General features: G+C 48.0%; 1 protein-coding gene across 12 annotated transcripts in view; it reads right to left on the reverse strand.

Moving 5' to 3' along the window:
• LOC108501548 overlaps nt 1–16,689 on the reverse strand; it is a 53,879-nt gene that overhangs the window by 7,995 nt on the left and 29,195 nt on the right. For 2 of the 12 annotated variants that reach the window (XR_001876209.1, XR_001876208.1), the window contains exons 1-8: nt 16,539–16,651; nt 13,179–14,912; nt 7,393–7,567; nt 6,473–6,677; nt 5,437–6,059; nt 3,644–3,789; nt 1,670–2,836; nt 65–529 (exon numbers count right to left, since the gene is read on the reverse strand). Coding sequence is in view for 1 of the 12 variants with exons in the window: in XM_017823553.1 (XP_017679042.1) it covers nt 2,041–2,836; nt 3,644–3,789; nt 5,437–6,059; nt 6,473–6,677; nt 7,393–7,567; nt 13,179–14,743 (3,510 nt within the window). In the remaining 11 variants the exon portion in view is untranslated. Of the gene's footprint in view, nt 1–64; nt 530–1,425; nt 2,837–3,643; nt 3,790–5,436; nt 6,060–6,472; nt 6,678–7,392; nt 7,568–13,178; nt 14,913–16,538; nt 16,658–16,689 lie in introns of those variants that run through there. The other 10 variants (XR_001876217.1, XR_001876216.1, XR_001876213.1 and 7 more) reach the window with 9 other exon arrangements.

A 16,689-nucleotide genomic window follows, 5' to 3' on the forward strand; every position in this document is an offset into this window, starting at 1 on the left:
ATTTTGGGGAACAAACAATTATTGTCTAGCAACTAGGAAATAGCTGGAGGGAATTCCAGCTCACCTGAGGAAGCCAGGCTGCTGCCCTGACAAGCATTTTGACAGCTATTGCTCACTACAGTGCTCAGCTATGTGCAGCCACCCTCACGTCTTGAGCACCCTCCAGATGATGCAAATCTTTCCATTTCCTCTAGAACAAAATGAAGCACCAGAATGCTGGATGGTGCAGATGAAGAGAAAATACAGCAGATGAAGAGAAAATACAATGAGTCACATCATGTCTCACTGCTGGTCTCTGCCTCAGTGCCTGGAGCAGTGTAACAAGCCCTGGCAGCTGTGGCCAGAGGACAAAGCACTGGGCACAGTTTGAGGCCTGCTCAGGGATTGTGTCAGTGGTGACGTTACAAGACTAGGGCTACCTTTATGAATGTGGCTTCTGTCTGCCTTCATGTGGTGCCCACTGATGCTGGTTGATCTCTGGAGAAATACACAAATGTGCTTGTATGAATCCTCCTGTAAAATAAAATGCCTGTAACAAAAATACTGTGTTGGTATTGAATAATACTGATTGGCTTTGTCTTTACCCTGCAGGCCTGAAAGAACATTTACAGGCTGTCCTCCAAGATCCATGAACCAATATTTAGGCTCCCTTAATTTTGCCTCCTGGGCTGAAATCTGGCCTTTGCTGTGTAAGTCGCAGCGTGACATTTTGCTGATCTTGTAATCTCAAGGCAGCGGTCAGTGGTAATGTCAGGCTGAAAAGGTTAAACCCCGTTTGCCTTTTTACTATTGTTCAGCTTCGAGTCATTTCCCTGCTGAGGAACTGAGAGAGGCTGGACCTCACGGGGTAGTGCTTTGTGCCCTCACGTCTGGTGTGCTGAGACCTGACCTGCCCAGGCAGGACTGCAGCCAGAGCAAAAGATTTTGTGCCAGTCTGTTGCTGTCTAGTGAGAGTTAGAGTAGCAGGTTTGTACTGTTCTCCCAGTCTCATTAGGAGTAGCCCCTCCACAGAGTAGATGTAGGCACATTGTTCACCTGAATGCCACCCACATGTGAAAGATATACTCCAGAGTACAAATATTTTAAAAAAACACCCACCTAAAGTAATTGAAACATAATTATTAAAACCTTTTATGTTACTCTACAGTACAAGGTAAATTGTTCCTTTCAATTAAATTTTGAAATACACTAGATTACATCATTTAAATAATTGCAAACTCTTAAGTTCACTATCAGTGGTAGCAGAGCTGTATTTACATATACTTCTGAGATATTTCAGATGCAGCATTATGTTCCAGTCCCTAAGTCAGTTAAATAACAGACTTTCAGTGGGGGTATGCTGCTCTTCCACAGGTTCTACACATATGTGGAGTGTATGTGTCAGAGAGCAAAAACTCCTTTTATTCATGTTTGCCTTTTTTTTTGCCTTTTTTTCTTTTTCTTTTTTTTTTTTTTTTGCTGTGTGCATGCAGCTGAATCTGAGCAAATTGACACCTACTTGATGTGGATTAAAGATGAAAGGCCTTTCTTTTTAAACAAGTATTTTGACTGAATATACAGAGGTGAATAATGAAATACAGTCCTTAGGAGTAGTGGTGGAAAACATAATTTTCTTCAACTTTCATCCTCTGTTGCATAATACTGCACCTAATTTTGACCCTGACTTTACCTAATGCTGATGAAATACAGTCAGTAGTGGAAACCTCTCTCATCAAGACTGGCTTTCAACACGATCCATGCAATGGCAAGCATCATACATCATTCTCCTGCAGTGCAATATCAACAAGTTAAACAGTATTTTCCTCTAGTGATCTGCTCCTCGAGGGGAGACCATCTCTGTATGTACATGAGTCACAAACTGGTTGTGAGTCCTGAGGCTGGAGACCAGCATTAGGCTGTGGTGCTTCCAGTGCTGTTAAGAGTCTTTGGGGGTCAGACTCCTCCCTGTGTTGTCCACGGAGCACAGCAAGTTCAAGCCACTGAGGCTCTTGATGGTCTCTGCACATGACATTGGTCAAGCCAAGTCAGCCCGTGCAGGACTCAGGGCCTGGTGTGAGGAGTGCTGATCATGATGTTGGGCAGCGCGTTCCGCCGCTTCTTCCAGGAGCCCAGCTCCCTGGAGTACCTCCTGATCTGCCTGAACCAGTGGTGAGTCCGTGCCCGGTCGCTGTCCCGGAACACAAACGCCTCCCTCCTGATCTCAATGAGTTCAAAAGTGTCGTCACAGTCTGGATCAGTAGAGACAATGCAATTACTCAGCCTCAAGGGCTCCCTGAGCAAATGGAACTTCCCGTTATTTTTGTCCCTGATGAGTACCAGCACAGCATCCTTCACAGGCCCTGGCTCGGCTGCTTCCAGGCTGGACTCAGACACACGCTTCATGTTCACCAGGAGGAGAACCTGCATGTTCTGGAACTTCAGGGTCTTGCTGCCTTTTTTCACCCACTGGCCATCGGGGGGCTGGGCCAGCTGCAGAGACCCCTCCATCACAAATCGCGTTTCCTCCCGCAGCCAACCAACAGTTTTGAGGGCAGTTTCTCTCATCTCAATATTAATGACTTCCCTCTTCTTCTTGCTGTCCTGGCGAAAGGATCGGAGGGTCCATGTGTTCCCCTCCTGCTTGGTTTTCATGTTGATGTGCTCTAGGTGGGACTCGATGCGGCTCTTGGCCTCCCGCAGGCTGCCGTGATCCGGGTGGTACTCGGTGGTGGCCTTGATGATTCTGCTGAGCAGCAGTGGGTACTTGGTGACTCTTTGCAGAGGGGCCATCAGGAAGGACCTCAAGTTCATCCGCCGCAGTGCTGTGTTGTCGTTCTGGGAGACATTGAGGAATATTCTGCAGGGATTTAAGAAGAGAGAATGAAATGGTAGCTGTCCTGCCAGCAGATGCTGCAATCCTAAAAGCAAATGAACAGCATGGCGCTGCTGGGCACTGCAGTCCCCCCCCCCCCCGGTTTTGCAACCTTGTGAATTCTGTCTTCTCAGAGACCAACAATAATTTCTGTACTTGTGCTCAGCTGCAGAACCATGATGAGGTGCCTGGGACACCAGCACACGGCATCCTAACAGTCTTCTATTAAATCGTAAAATAGCAAGGCTGTGATCTTTCCCTGGTACCCCCTGATGTAGACACGAGGCACATACATCATCTTATATCAGATTATATTAATTTGTAGCACCTTTAAACATCAGATTACACAGCACTCTAAACAAGAATTTGGTACTGTCATCATTTTAAGCTGAGCAGTGGAAAGACAAATTATTTGCCTGACGTTCCAGTAAGCTGGGGCTAGGAATGGGAAACAAATTCAAATCATGTGTGCCTCACGGTGGCTTTCCCCAGTGGAAATCCAACCTGGGCTCTGGCACAGGGACTGAGAGCTGTTCTCAGTTGAGCATTATTTGGTGACAGTTCAGTGCAGTGGTCAGACACTGCTACCACAAAACATAGCTGGGAACCAACCGGTTGCCTCAGTGGAGATACCAAGAACTTTGGAGATTACATTACTGTCCTCACCCCAACAGAGTGGCAACTGAAGAAAGTTAGCATCAAACTTTGATCTAGTTGGGCTGACAAGGGCTTCAAACTCAGCCTGGTGCCCTTCTGTCCCCACAGCCTGGATGAACGTAGCCACATTCTCACCTGAGCAACTCCTTTTCCTTCTCCAGTGCGTTGAGCATGTTCACGGAGGAGGACTGCTGAAGGCAGTAGGTCTGGAAGGCTGGCAGCATGTTGACAAACTCTAGGAATACTTCTCCGATGCACACAGTCATCAGGTCATCATCCCCCTGCAAGGATGCAATAGATCCCCTGCTTGGTTAGCTCAGGAGAAACACAGCCACAGAGCCTGCATTCAGTCCTGTCAGCATGACCCTGCTGCAGGATCTGGTGAGCACCAGACCAAAGGTGGAGCTGGGCTCACCCTTCCTAGTGGAAAGGCAGTCCCTGCAGGTTCCAGGGAAGCAGTGGGTGGGGAGGGGAAGGAAAGCTGGTCTAACTGCTTGCTCTTCTACAACAAAGAGCTGTCTTCCCTCCTCCTGTGCACTCAGCCAGCTCACCAGAGCAGGGGCTCAAAGGCCAGAGTGAGCCTCTATTCAAGAGCGTGTACTGGGGCCCTGCAGCAGTGCATAAATTAACAGAGAGCATTCAGGAGCAAATGTGTAGGGGAGGCTTGTAACTCAGTAACACACATGGCACCTAACAACTTCTGCAGTTGCTCCCAGCAACTGGCCTGGCTGGGAAGCAGTCTCCTTCAGTTGTGTTACTGGCCTACTTTGATGCCTAGAGGGAAAAATAAATACCATGGTAAACTGTCCTCTGATTTCTGGATGAATAATAAATTATGAGAATAGCAAGAATTTGGTGCCACATAATGCTCTTAACTCTGTCAAGGTGTATGCTGCTGACATGCTCTGCAATCACTACTCATTTCACCAGCAAAAGAGGGAACAGTTCTCTGGCTGCTGGCAGCTTTTCAGTACAGTACTGAGCTCTGATTGCCAAGGCAAGATGGAGGAGATGGGGAAACCCATGGCTGTTTGTAGAAGCCATTGCCTCAATAAATTATTCACAGGGACCATCAAACGGGCTGTGCACATATGTCTTCACTGTGCCAGGTGCACGAGTGGTTGTCCAAACTGCCAGCTTTTGAAACATGTGTCACTCAGTCTGACAAGCAGGGTTTCAGAGAGGGAGAGAAGGGATGTTTTCCTAGGGAGCAAAACACCCTGGAGAAACCGACACAGCAACAAGTGGGGTTTGGTTTCTTGAAGAAAAGAGGGTGTTGAGCTGTTTAAATGTTCTTTGAAGTGACTGTCTGCTGCTCTAGTCTTACTTCGATTTCTCTGCCCTCTGACCACCATGCTAGTGGGGCAGGAAAGCTCCTTGTGCGAGGCAGGGTGCATAGGGTGGTACACAGCCAGTACACAGAGCTGTAGAGCAGGGAGCAGCCTGTGCTGCCTGGCCCTGCAGCCAGCCTAGAGCCAAGCTGCAGTAAACTGCAAGCCAAGGCAAGCACAGCCAAGCCAGCATGAAGCGAGTCAGCTCAGGGCTGCAAGAGCATGGCTGAGAGACTGACCAAGCTGAGCTTTGTGCCCCCATGGTCACACTCTTACCAGCATCCAGGCTAACCAGCTTAGAGCTAACTTTGGTAATGGGACCATTAGGTCCTGTTAATGGGATAAATAAGCAGGACTGCTGGTGGCCTGTGAGGTCAGTGGCATTACCACGGCAGAGAGTGGGGCCAGCAGCTATGACCTGGCACACAGCTTCTGAAATCACTAGTTTACAATAGCTGAGGGAACAAGGGACTAGATAGATAACCATAACCCAGGAATCCTACCTCCTGCTCCTCTGCTCCACCTATGCTGCCCCACTGACACAAAACCTATTCCTGCCTGCCTTGTCTAGCCCCTTTAGAGCACACAGCATCATACCTGGTCAAAGGCCTGATCGATCTCTTCCTGAAGTATCTCCAGGAAGTTCTCATTGAGGTCAATGAGCTCCTGGATGTTGCTGAAGATGCCCTGGAGCTGCTCCTGGCTCAGCAACCCGGCCGCCTGCATGGGGAGGTAGAACTCCTCTTTAATGATGCGCAGGTCCTCTCCATAGCTGGCCTCTGTGTTGACAAACTCCAGCACAGACTCCTTGCGCTCCGTCCTGCGCTTGCGGCACTTCTCGCAGAGGTCAGCCCGCCTCTGGTTGCAGTTCTGAACATCTGTCTCCACCGGCAGGTCCCTTTCTCCACAATCAGTGCAGGGACGATGGGCTTCCCAGGCCTGCAGGGAGCTCAGTGTTTCAGATGCCCTGTTCCTCCACTTCCTGGCTGGCATTTGGCCAATGCCACTATCTGCCCTCTCCACATCTGCTGACTTGGTCCGGGTGCCCTCGCTGGGATCCAGGTCGTCCCGGGCATCATTCACGCCAACAATCCCACTGTCTGTGCTCAGGCTGCTGACATTGCTCCAATGGTGCCTGGAGCGGAGGGAGCCACGTAGGGCACGGCGAGTCTCATCAAAGCTGCCACCATGGCCGAGATTGGCTTTTGCTACCACTGGACCTGAGAACAGACACAAATCATTACGGGCGCTGCCAGCTGCAGAGAGCTCACCTGAGGATCTCTCACCATGAGGAATCCTGCGGGGACAGGCTACATCTGGTGAAGCAGGGCTCTGAGCTGCCTCCCCTCCCTGTTTTGCTGCTGAGACTGGTGAGAGTCAGAAGCAAATCGCTCCCAGGTGAAGCCTGGAGCCTGTCACCCCTGCACTGCCCACACCTGTGAACTCATTTGGTCTGCCCTTCCCCTGCCATACAGGGACAGAGACGCAGCAGAGCAAATCCTGATTTCTTGCATGCCTGGGTACAACCCAGAATGCTTCTCTTCCCCAGGTCATAGAGTTACTCCATATTTACAGCAGCACAGCAGGCTCAGCATCTGACCCTTCAGCCCCTCTGAGAGTGCAGAGTGTGTACCATAGTCTCGCTCCTGCCGGCGTTTCTGCGCGTGCTGCCGCGCTGCAGCCGCGATCTTCAGCTCCAGCTGCTTCCTCTTCACCGAGTCTGTCGGCATAGGGTCACTGAAGTGTGGCCGCAGCCGGCACTCCCGCTGGGCCTTGGCACCATCCGTGCTCTCATGGACTATGTCGGAGCTGGATCGGCGACAGCCAGGACTGGGGGTCTGCAAGAAAGGCAGGAAAGGGTTTAGAGCAAGGCTGTGGTCAAAGCAGCACCTGGTCTGCACCCACTGGACTTTAGTTGCCAAAGGAGAGGAAAGGCAACTCATCAGCAGTGGGATTGTAAATGCAGCTGCACTACAAGATCATTAAGGAATCTGTTCCCCCGGTCCCTCTGTCTTGCTCAGTCCTAAGAGCAAGAACCCCTTTCCCTTTGCTGTTGTGTAGCTCTGAGAACACGAGGATCACGGCTGTCAAATACCCATGAAGGAGTCAACAGCACAGCCCAGGCCAGGGGCCTGTCCCCAGGATTCTGAGCTATCTTGCCTCTGCTCTGTGAAGGTTTGGTGCTGCAGGGTCCACAGCTCCATCCTCCATGCCTTACTGACATCAGCAGTTTGACCAAGAGGGAACTAGGAGGAAGTCTGATCTCCCAGATGCTCTGGAAGCCATGACGTCATTATTGCTGAACTCCCTGAAAGAAATGCAGTGGCACATAGGCAGGGGCACAAAACCGACTTCTGTTTCATTAACTGTAATAAAAAAAGGCACTAGAAATGCTTCTAACAGAGTGTAATCACTCATGGAAGTTGGTGTGATTTCAGATCAAAGGCTCCCAGTCTGCCCAGATCCTACAACCAAGGGATCCTTCAGAGCTTCTAATGAGGAAAAAAATCCTGAACACGTGCCCAAGATGAGAGGTGAATTCCTCTCCCTTACATTCCCTGCAGGTGGAGTGGCGCTGGCTGTCTCATTGCTTGGCTTGTTCTCCCAGGTCTCTGTTGCCACGGACATCGCTGTGGGCTGCTGGCTGTCCTCCGAAGGTGGGAGATCAGCTTCCCTCAGATCACACTGTCCCTTAGAGGGGGATTTGGCAGCAGTCTCAGCATTGCAGCTGCAAGGGAAGAAGCAGATTCTGATGAACATCATGGATGCCATTCTCCTGCTGTTCCTGACACAGATGAGACTGAGCAGCAAGCCCCAGTTTTAACAACCATCTGCAACAGTTCAGGGCAAGTGCAGGCAGGAATCATGACTGGTCAGCATGGATGGCTGTATATGCATTTTAGGGGCTCTAAGCACAGCTCAATTAAGACAGTGCAAATTGGGTAACTGCGCTTTTGCCAACATCAGTCTGGGTTATCAAGTCTTGGGTGTTCACAGGGCATTTTTGTGTCCATAAAACATGAAGTTCTCTATAGGGACCAGAAAATCTTTTAAGTAGGCCATATCCATATTTGCTGCTATTTAAAGAGATGTTGTCAACGCAGAAACCATACTGCTCATCTGGAAGAAAACCTGCTAAAAACCCTAATACTTTGAAGGGATTAGAGGATTAAAGGAGCTTTCCCTCTGTTTTTCATTTCTTATGATCCCAAGCCCACTGAAACCACTGGAAAGATACCCCCTTCTTTCAGTGATCTCAGGATCAGGCCTTTTGGTGCACTTAAGAGACCTGAAAAGATTGGCAGAGTCTACTGCTCTCACTTGGCAATTCTGAGATGCCCTTATTTGTGGCTGTCTGTAGCTAACAAGGGCCTGGTCTGGCCAATATAGACAGCCTGTTTCAACCCCATGTTCCCCTCTCTGTAGACACCACCACCTCTCCAGACAGACACAGTCTGGTGCAAAACCACTGACTTGACAGAGTAGTTGACAGGCTGTCATTTGTGATACTACTTGTGATACATTTTTTTAACAGACTCTCTGAGACACCTTATTTCCATGCATAATGAAGCCTGCTTGGAAGAATTTTTTTTTTATTTTTGATTTACTTTATTTTTATGGACTTGGATCCCTTTACAAAGCAAGGTTGTGAGGACTGGATATGGATGCTTGTATATACAGGAAGCCAAAGTCTGGAACATATTTCAGGTTATGCATATATTTTATGCTTAACAAAAATCTCCTATGAGAAAAATCTTCTTCTTAAAGGCTTCACTTGTGAACTTATGCTGATAGGTCATACTGCTAATATGCAATTCCAACAGTGTCAGCTACAAGCAAACACATGAGACAGATGGGCATTCTCCTTACAGTGAGTGACAGTTGGCTCCGATAACAAACCATCAGCCAATACTGAAATTGCTGAAGAGGGAACAAATCTCCCAGGACACAAGCCGTCTCTGTTGTCAGGCCAGAAAAGTTGGTTTGCATCTTTCCAGCTGATGCTTTTTCATCTTCCCCCATTTATGCTTCCAGGTCTCTGCTGACACTACCAGTTAAAAAGAGTTTAGACGTCGCTTGCGCAGCAACGCCAACAGTGCCAACAGTGCCAACAGCAGGCTCACGGCTTTCACTTTTTGTTGTCACCCTCCAGGTCTCTACTGCCCAGCCTGCAGAAAGGGGATACCAACATCAGCACTGTCACGAAGCAGTCTGTAGTAGGGACTGTGCCAGCCCCCTTACAGGGCTGCAGTAAGAGCAGCACAGGAACACAGCAAGGCTGTGGTCACATCATGGTACTGGCCTGGCCTGGCCTGGCTTGAGAGGTTCCTGCCTCCTTCCTCCCTCCTGTCCCCAGCCACGCTTGGGATGCCACTCCTTCAGCCCAGTGTAACTGTCTGTATGGCTATGATCTAAAATCAGTCTTGAAATTATATGGGTTTAAAAAATATACCTGACCTCATGTATTCCCAGCCAGATCGTTTCATAAATGTTTCACTGAGTTGGGTAAAGTATGAACAATTCAGCTGGGCACACTCATGGGAGGGGAGGCACAGGTTAAGGAGCAAGAAAACTCTCGAGGATGATGTGCTACTGCTGGAAAACCACCCTTTCCAAAAGCTGCTCCTGCTCAAACCATTCCTGGTTCAAACACACAGAAAGGGGCACAGAGAGGCAACGGGGATGTGTCCAAGGTCAGTAGCAGAGCTCAAAACTGAAATATTATCTTCTTGATCACATCACCTACCACCACACAGACCGGACTCTGAGAGAGATGCTGAGCTTTCATTTGTCATTTTTACAGTGCTTCAAAATCATCCACTTAAATATGGGAAGTATTCCAGGACATTACTGCTCCGTTAAGTGAAGCTGACAGCAGCTCTCTGCAGACCAGATGCCACCACTTATTGTGGTTTCTATAACCAATAGGAATATTTAAAAAAAATTTCCAGCCATGACCTGCAGTGGGAATAAGAGCCAATAGTATCCAGAGAGCTGAGCTAAGGAAACATTACTGGAGACTGAGAAATTTAACCCACCCCATGGCTGGTCAGCGAGAGGTAAAAAAAGGCAATGATGCAGAGCCCACCTTTTGTGAAAGGAGATTTCTTCATCCTTGCTTTGACTGCTGGGGCAAGTGCTGCTTCACTCACTAGGAGTGTGATCAGAGGGATGTGGGCAAAACAGGGAGGATATAAGCAGTTTTGCAGAACCACAGCTTTAGGCTTTAACCTTTGCCTCTGGTTAGGAGGAAGAGGGGACATTGCCAAGAAAACAGGATATTGCCCCTTTCTCCAGTCCCCTCTTCCTGGCAGAGATCTGTGCGGCCAACAGGTCTGCACCATTGCCTGCTCAAGCAGTCCCCTCTGCCCTCATGCAGAGCTGCAGAAGGGGGGGACTCTGGCATATTTCCTTCTGGGATCAAACCACTTACTGGGACAGGAGTTTATGCCTGGGATTGGTGTCAGTTTTTCTTGTTCCCCCAAGACAGGTGATGCACTTGGGCCAGCACAGGGAGGATATGTTCTTTTTGAAAGTCTTTTTAAACCTCTGGGTCATCATCTCTGAATCTCATGGAAGCAGAAGTACCAGGGGTGTGGTGTACAACTGGAAATGCACCTACTTTCCTTCATGGTCTCTATGGGCCTCTTCATGCTTGTATCATTGTTCAGGCCAGCAGTTCTCAGCCCTTTTCACATGTTCCTGACTCCTTCTGACTCATGGAAACATTTTTGTGCACGCCTTCCCTGCTGTCACCTCCCTTCCTGACTTGAAGTCCTCCACTATGGGAAGTTGGTATTCTATCCACCACCCTGGTGCCATCCCAAATACAACACTTTTTCCAGGAAGTCTTCTTTCTTAGTCATGTCCTTTGCTACCTTGTGCAGGTTTCTATTGTCACCATGTCTCCCATTTCATAGACACAACCCCCCTGGTCCTTGCATACCCTTATCCTGAACAATTTGCCATTTAACAATTTCAGAAAGTGGACTATATATTGAAATGCTTACAGGATTTCCACCTAGATCTCAACACCCCTTCCCAGCCAGGACTACAACCTAAATTAAAGGTATACAGTGACCAGTAAGGGGCCTAAAGCTGCCATAATTTCAAGACTGAAAATCAAATCTTCACCGGTGAAATATTAAGTCAATTGAATGAGTCTTAACTAATTAACTATGAATTGCTAGGGAGACAGTTAACTTACAGACAAAACTGCTTTGTAAAACTGTGACACACAGAACCACTAGAAAGAAGACAATTTTAGGTATTTTATTCTATGACACTCCATCACAACATCTCTATCAAGGGCTTGCTGAGCTCAGTATCAGTGGAAATGGGACTGAATCCTTAGCTTTCAGCTCATTTCATTTAGAAGTTATAAAAATGTGGCCTGGATGTCAACATTCATAATTTAGGACCCAAAACATCCAGATAAAAAGTCTCCCACCCCTGCAGCGACAATCAGCTTGAATTGTGAATATTCAGGCACATTACAGTCTCAGGTGAAAATGATGGAAAAATGAGAAATTTTCATAAAAAAGAAACTCAAGTTTCCCACTAACCAGTGCTTTGGCAATAACAATTACCATTAACTGATGTTATTATTACGGAAAATAAACAGGCCAGGCTGGTTCCTTCACATGAAACAACCTCTCTCATACTGGAACCACTGTCATTCTCATTTTTAGATCAACTATCATTTTGGTGTTAATAAATTCACTTCATAGATTTTAATATATCCAACTAGGGAGACTGAACACATTCACAGAAACAAAAACCACTGTAGATATTATAAGCAAAGAAACCACACTGAAACCATAGAGGCCCCGGGCAGGAAGTGTTTGGAGGCCAGGAGAGTAGTGGGAAGAAAGATCTTATGCACTACCCATTTCCTGTACTTTGCTATGCATTCACCTTGGGCTCCAGATACTAGTCAAACCTTTGATCTGCATGGAGGCAGCTCTTCCTACACTCCTGGCTTGTGCCAGGCTGTGTATTTCATTTCACATCCATGACAAAAATAAAAATGAAAATGGCTGCATACCACAGCTTTCTCATCTGCTTCTTTGGGTTTTCATACTCTAGAAAAAAAGCACAAAGGCTGGGCTGGACAGCTGAGGGAAGCATTTAGGGCTCTGACACCACCCACTTCCCTTTGGAATGTAAAGCTGCAGAAGTATTTCTGCTTGTCACCCTGCTTCAGCTCCACAGAAATTCTTTCAGATGACTCTCACTCCTGTGCAGAAGTCACTATTGCCTCCTCCAAAACCTGAGTCCAGTCTCAGAGCCCATGCATTCCAGAAATAGCAAGACAGCATACAAGACTGATGCCCTGGCATTTCACACACTGATCTGTGGATTGCAGAAGCAGCCGGGAAACAAGTCAAATGCAATTCTTGGCAAAGCCAGTTATGAAAACCAAGTGCATGGAAATAAACCACTCCACCAACACTTATTCCTCCTCCTCCTTTTTCCATCAGCCTTTTCCCATCGTGATAAGACAGTGATAACTGCCCCAAATCCTTAGCTTTTAGAACTTTGCTGATTCCTATTGAGCCACTCTGCATAGAAAGGGATCCACTTCTCTTTGGCAGGAGGGAGGTAACAAGACTGCAGTGTCCAAAACCAAGACAGAGAAAAAGCAGTCCTTGTGGACATCTTTCCCAAAGAAGGGGAAACCATGGTTGGAGAAGATGAAGGAAGACTTTACAAAACCATTTTCTCTCGCTGCCTACACTGAGTTGGCAGAAGGGCGGTATTTGCAAGCGCTTTCACTCGCTGCTGTGTGGCTCTGCAAAAGGTGATTAAAGACTCATAGCAGCCACCTTGCTCTTATTTGCTGGTTCACTTCATACAGGCAGCAAGTGAAAGCACTTGTTGCTGCATGTCACACTATCTAAATTCATGTCCTGCAGTGGTAGGACAGACTCTACATCTTTCTTCAAAGGAATCATATTAGTACTTTGTATCCCTCGTCTGTATTCTACTTTTAACAGATGATTAAAAAAAAAAAAAAAGACATTTCAACAATTTAATGCAGAAATAAAACGGGTGGGAATTTGGGTGTCAGAACTACTAATGGCTGCTGTCTTTACAGGATTAAGGTGCACAAAAAGGCGAAGTCTAGATGAAAATGCTTTTTGATGTTTAATCCTACGCAAAGATGGAGTTTAAGCTCAACAGCTTAAAGACGTCCATGTGGCTATCAGAGACTCTAAGATCAAAGGCTCTGCCAACAACACATTTATGCTACAGGACTTAAATGTACATATCAGGAGAAAGACGAGATCATTAACAATGGAACTGCTTTCAGGTGACCCCATGGAGCATGTTACCTTTTCTTAATAAGTTCCAAGGCTGAACCTATGAATTCATCCTTCATTTTTTGTAGCTTAGCTCCATAGCTGGATAAGTCTGTAGCTTCTAACAGCAGCGATGAACAGCAAGAGGACTGGGCTTCAGAAGCCAGGGACTGCCCTGTAAGGTGGAGGACATCATTTAATTTTCTTGTCTCTCCTTTCTGCTGCTCATCACTCAAGATCTCCTGCCCAGTTCTGTGTATTGCTACTGCCTGTAAAGGTGATCGTGGAATTGGACTGGAGCAAATAGGGACTGGCGATGTATCTGGGCTAGAGGTATGGAAGGTTTTGTCCTTCAGCTCAGGACTGCTCATCCTGAAACCATCCCATGTGGCTGGATACTGGGAAAAGCCAGCAGAGGTGTGGTTTTCATGGAATACATTGTCATCATCCTCCGCTGTGACAGCAGATTCATTGACAGCTTTGGTCCCCAAAGCTTCTGGACAGACATTCTTTTCCTCCTCCAGTGTCTGGTTTGCAGGCAGACCCTTATTCAAGCACTCCGTTGTCTCACTGCTGCTGGTAGATGAATTTCCTTCCTTTCTTCTCATCTGCTTAAATTCCTCAAAGGTGGGTATGTAGAGCCTCCCTTTACAGTAACCTTTCTTGCTCTGTCCCAATGTGACTTTGCCATCTGTTTCCCCACTGTATTGTTCTAGGGTTTCTGCTGTTCTGGATTTGCCCATCTCATGGCTTTCCCCTGTGTGCTGAAGGGGCAAACTGGGGGAGCTATTCTGCCTTCGGAGCTGAAGCCTCCTCTGAGCCTCCTGCTTGATGTCTTCTGGACTGATGATCCTGTGTGCAAAGCACAGTCCCTGTCTCCCCGTGAGGCCGTGCCTGAGGGCAGTGTGTTCCACCAACACCGTGCAGTAGTTGACAGCACAACCGTTCTTGCACTGCTGACACACCTGGCACTCAAAGAACTCCCGGGCCATCAGGTCAGGCAGGGCCACCTGGGGACGCACTGGCTTACAGGGCTCTGCCACCTTACTGCTGTGCAGCCTCAGCTTCTCCTTCAGCTCTTTTCTGGCATCCCCATGTAGGGCTCTTTCCTCTGCAGAAGGGAAGAGCCACTGAGGCACTTTGGCAAAGGGAGGGAGGAGCACGTTCTGTGCCGATCGAGACGTCTGTTTAGCACGGAGAGAAAGGTTTCTCGGAGAGTCCGACGTGCTCTGTACTGGGGCCACATCCACACAGCCTTCTGTCCACTGACTGGTGCCTCTATAGCGAAAGACGATCTCGTTATCCAGGCTCCGGCAGTGAGAATACAGCCCAGAGTCGGCAACAGTTGCCCAGTGAAGGTTCTCCACACTCCGATACATCCGGTTTTCCACAGAACCGGCCAAAGGTGCCTTGCCTGTGTGGCAGTAGTCTAGAGTGTGGAAGTCCCCAGAAAAAATGTGAGTGTCTAGGCTCTTTAGTGGATGCATGCTGCTAACCGAAAAATCCTTTAAGCCATGTTGTGCACAGAGCTGATTATTTTGGCAGCTCGAGATCACCCGGCAGTGTTCCTGTCTCTCATCAACACTGATGTATGTCATAGCAAATGCACATGGAGGCTCTAAGACAGTGGCGTCTAGGGGGAGAGGAGGGAGCTGTGGTGTTGCTTAGATGGCAGTCAGTGTCCATAGACCACAGACAGCACAATGTGCTGCTGAGGACTCACATAAGAGAGCTCTCACATGGGTGGAGTCGCCATGCACGGAAGACCTGTGAATGGAAGGAAAGATGAGTTACTGAAGCAGCCGCAGGATGCAACAGCAGGTCTGCTTCCAGGGAACGCAGAAGCCAACACCAACAGCTTGCGTAGGAACAGAGCAGCATAACTAGGAGATGAGCCACAGGGTTTGGGGCAGGGAATCTTTTTCTTCTCTAGCCAAGCCAACAGTGGCCTTACATTACCCATCTGAATTTGGAGAAGTTTATCCTACCTACCCTCAGCAATTCCCTCACAATAATGTGGTTCAACTCCAGTGACAAATGCTCAGAAGTGTTTGCTGCAGGCCCAGCTTACTCTCACTGCAGCACTTCATGAGACAGCAGGTTTACAAGAGATAGCAAGGTTCTTGCCCTCAAAGGGGGTGCAGACAAGAGTGTGTGGGTTAAGGGGGAGGCTGGGGTGCGAAAGGATCACATAACACTTAGGTCTCCTGGAAGACCCAAGCAGCAAGGAGGACAAATAAAGGTGGTGGTTTTGTGCCTGACAGTCACACTGCAGCCCCCTTACTGCTCTGATTAACCCTTCACAGGGAAGATGCATATGGTTTATTGATTGCATAGGGAAGCCAAGCATTGCCAAAGGCCTTCCCAGTGCAGAGACAATGGTACCTCACGGACTTTCACACAGGCACCATCCTGACTCCTTAACCACAGGCCCAAATGATCACCCTCCATGAGACCCAGAAAGAGAAAGGTGTGCTTTCCAAGGCTGCTCCTATGAGCTGTGTTCAGTATTGTAAGGACCAGGGAATCTAAGTGACTAAATCTCGTGTTCAGAGCAGAGAATAAAATCCTCGGACTCTAGTTTGGGCCAGCAGGATGAAAGCTAAGTATCTGTGTCATCCCTGGAAGTGGATGGAGCCCCCTTATACTGAATGGAGAGACTCCAAATTTCTCACAAGGACTTAGGCCTCCTAGACTTGCCAGCAGTCACACAAGGCACCAGTGTCTGCTACAGCTCAGTCCACTGCCTTTCTTGGCAAAGGGAATACATAAAGGGCAGCCATACATAAAGGACAGCAAGACTGGGCAGGAAATATGGGGTTAGCCTGAGATTTGTAAGGGCAAGATAGAGCTGGGATGGTGAGGCATCAGTCTTTAGTAATAAGCCAGGCAGGAACCAGCCAGGTTGAACACACAGGAAGAGGTCTTGGTAAGCAAGACAGAACCATATAAGTTACAGCCCAGGCTGTTTGTTCTGTAGTGCATCTGGATTCCCCACATGTGGCAAACCATTCAGGCAGCACAGCCACCTTGATTGGGACAGGAATGAAGAGGTTCGTTACTCCCTGAAGGCCAAGACACCTCAGGCATCTCACCATGTGACACACCAAAAGACACCTTCCATCTGAGGGGAAGTCTGAGGTAGTGTGTTGCCTGGAAGCCAATCTTGGTAACGTGCTGGGAGCTTCATTCATCCCTTGCTTAGAATGGCTCAAATTAGCATACTTTCCCCGCATTAATGAAACTATCTTTAATCTAATCCCACAGAGGGAAGGCAGAGCTGCTCCTCTGGTTCACCGCTGAATGGAGAACATTATTTCCATCCTTCATAACTGCTAAAAATAAAAATTAAAACTAGTTCTCAAAGTGTGGCTGTTCACAGGCACTTCTCACCCGGTCTTGTCATGGTGGGGCTGGAGTTCCCCCTTCTTCACGGCTCTGGAGGAGCCCACAGGTGACAGCAGAGAAACGTGAGGATCAGGACTTTCTGTGATCATAGGTTATAACATAATCTGTCAAGAAAGAGAGAATTATATGATGTGAG

Source organism: Lepidothrix coronata, unplaced genomic scaffold (assembly GCF_001604755.1).
Source record: "Lepidothrix coronata isolate B3197 unplaced genomic scaffold, Lepidothrix_coronata-1.0 Scaffold103, whole genome shotgun sequence".
In the NCBI taxonomy this organism is placed as follows: Eukaryota; Metazoa; Chordata; class Aves; order Passeriformes; family Pipridae; genus Lepidothrix; species Lepidothrix coronata.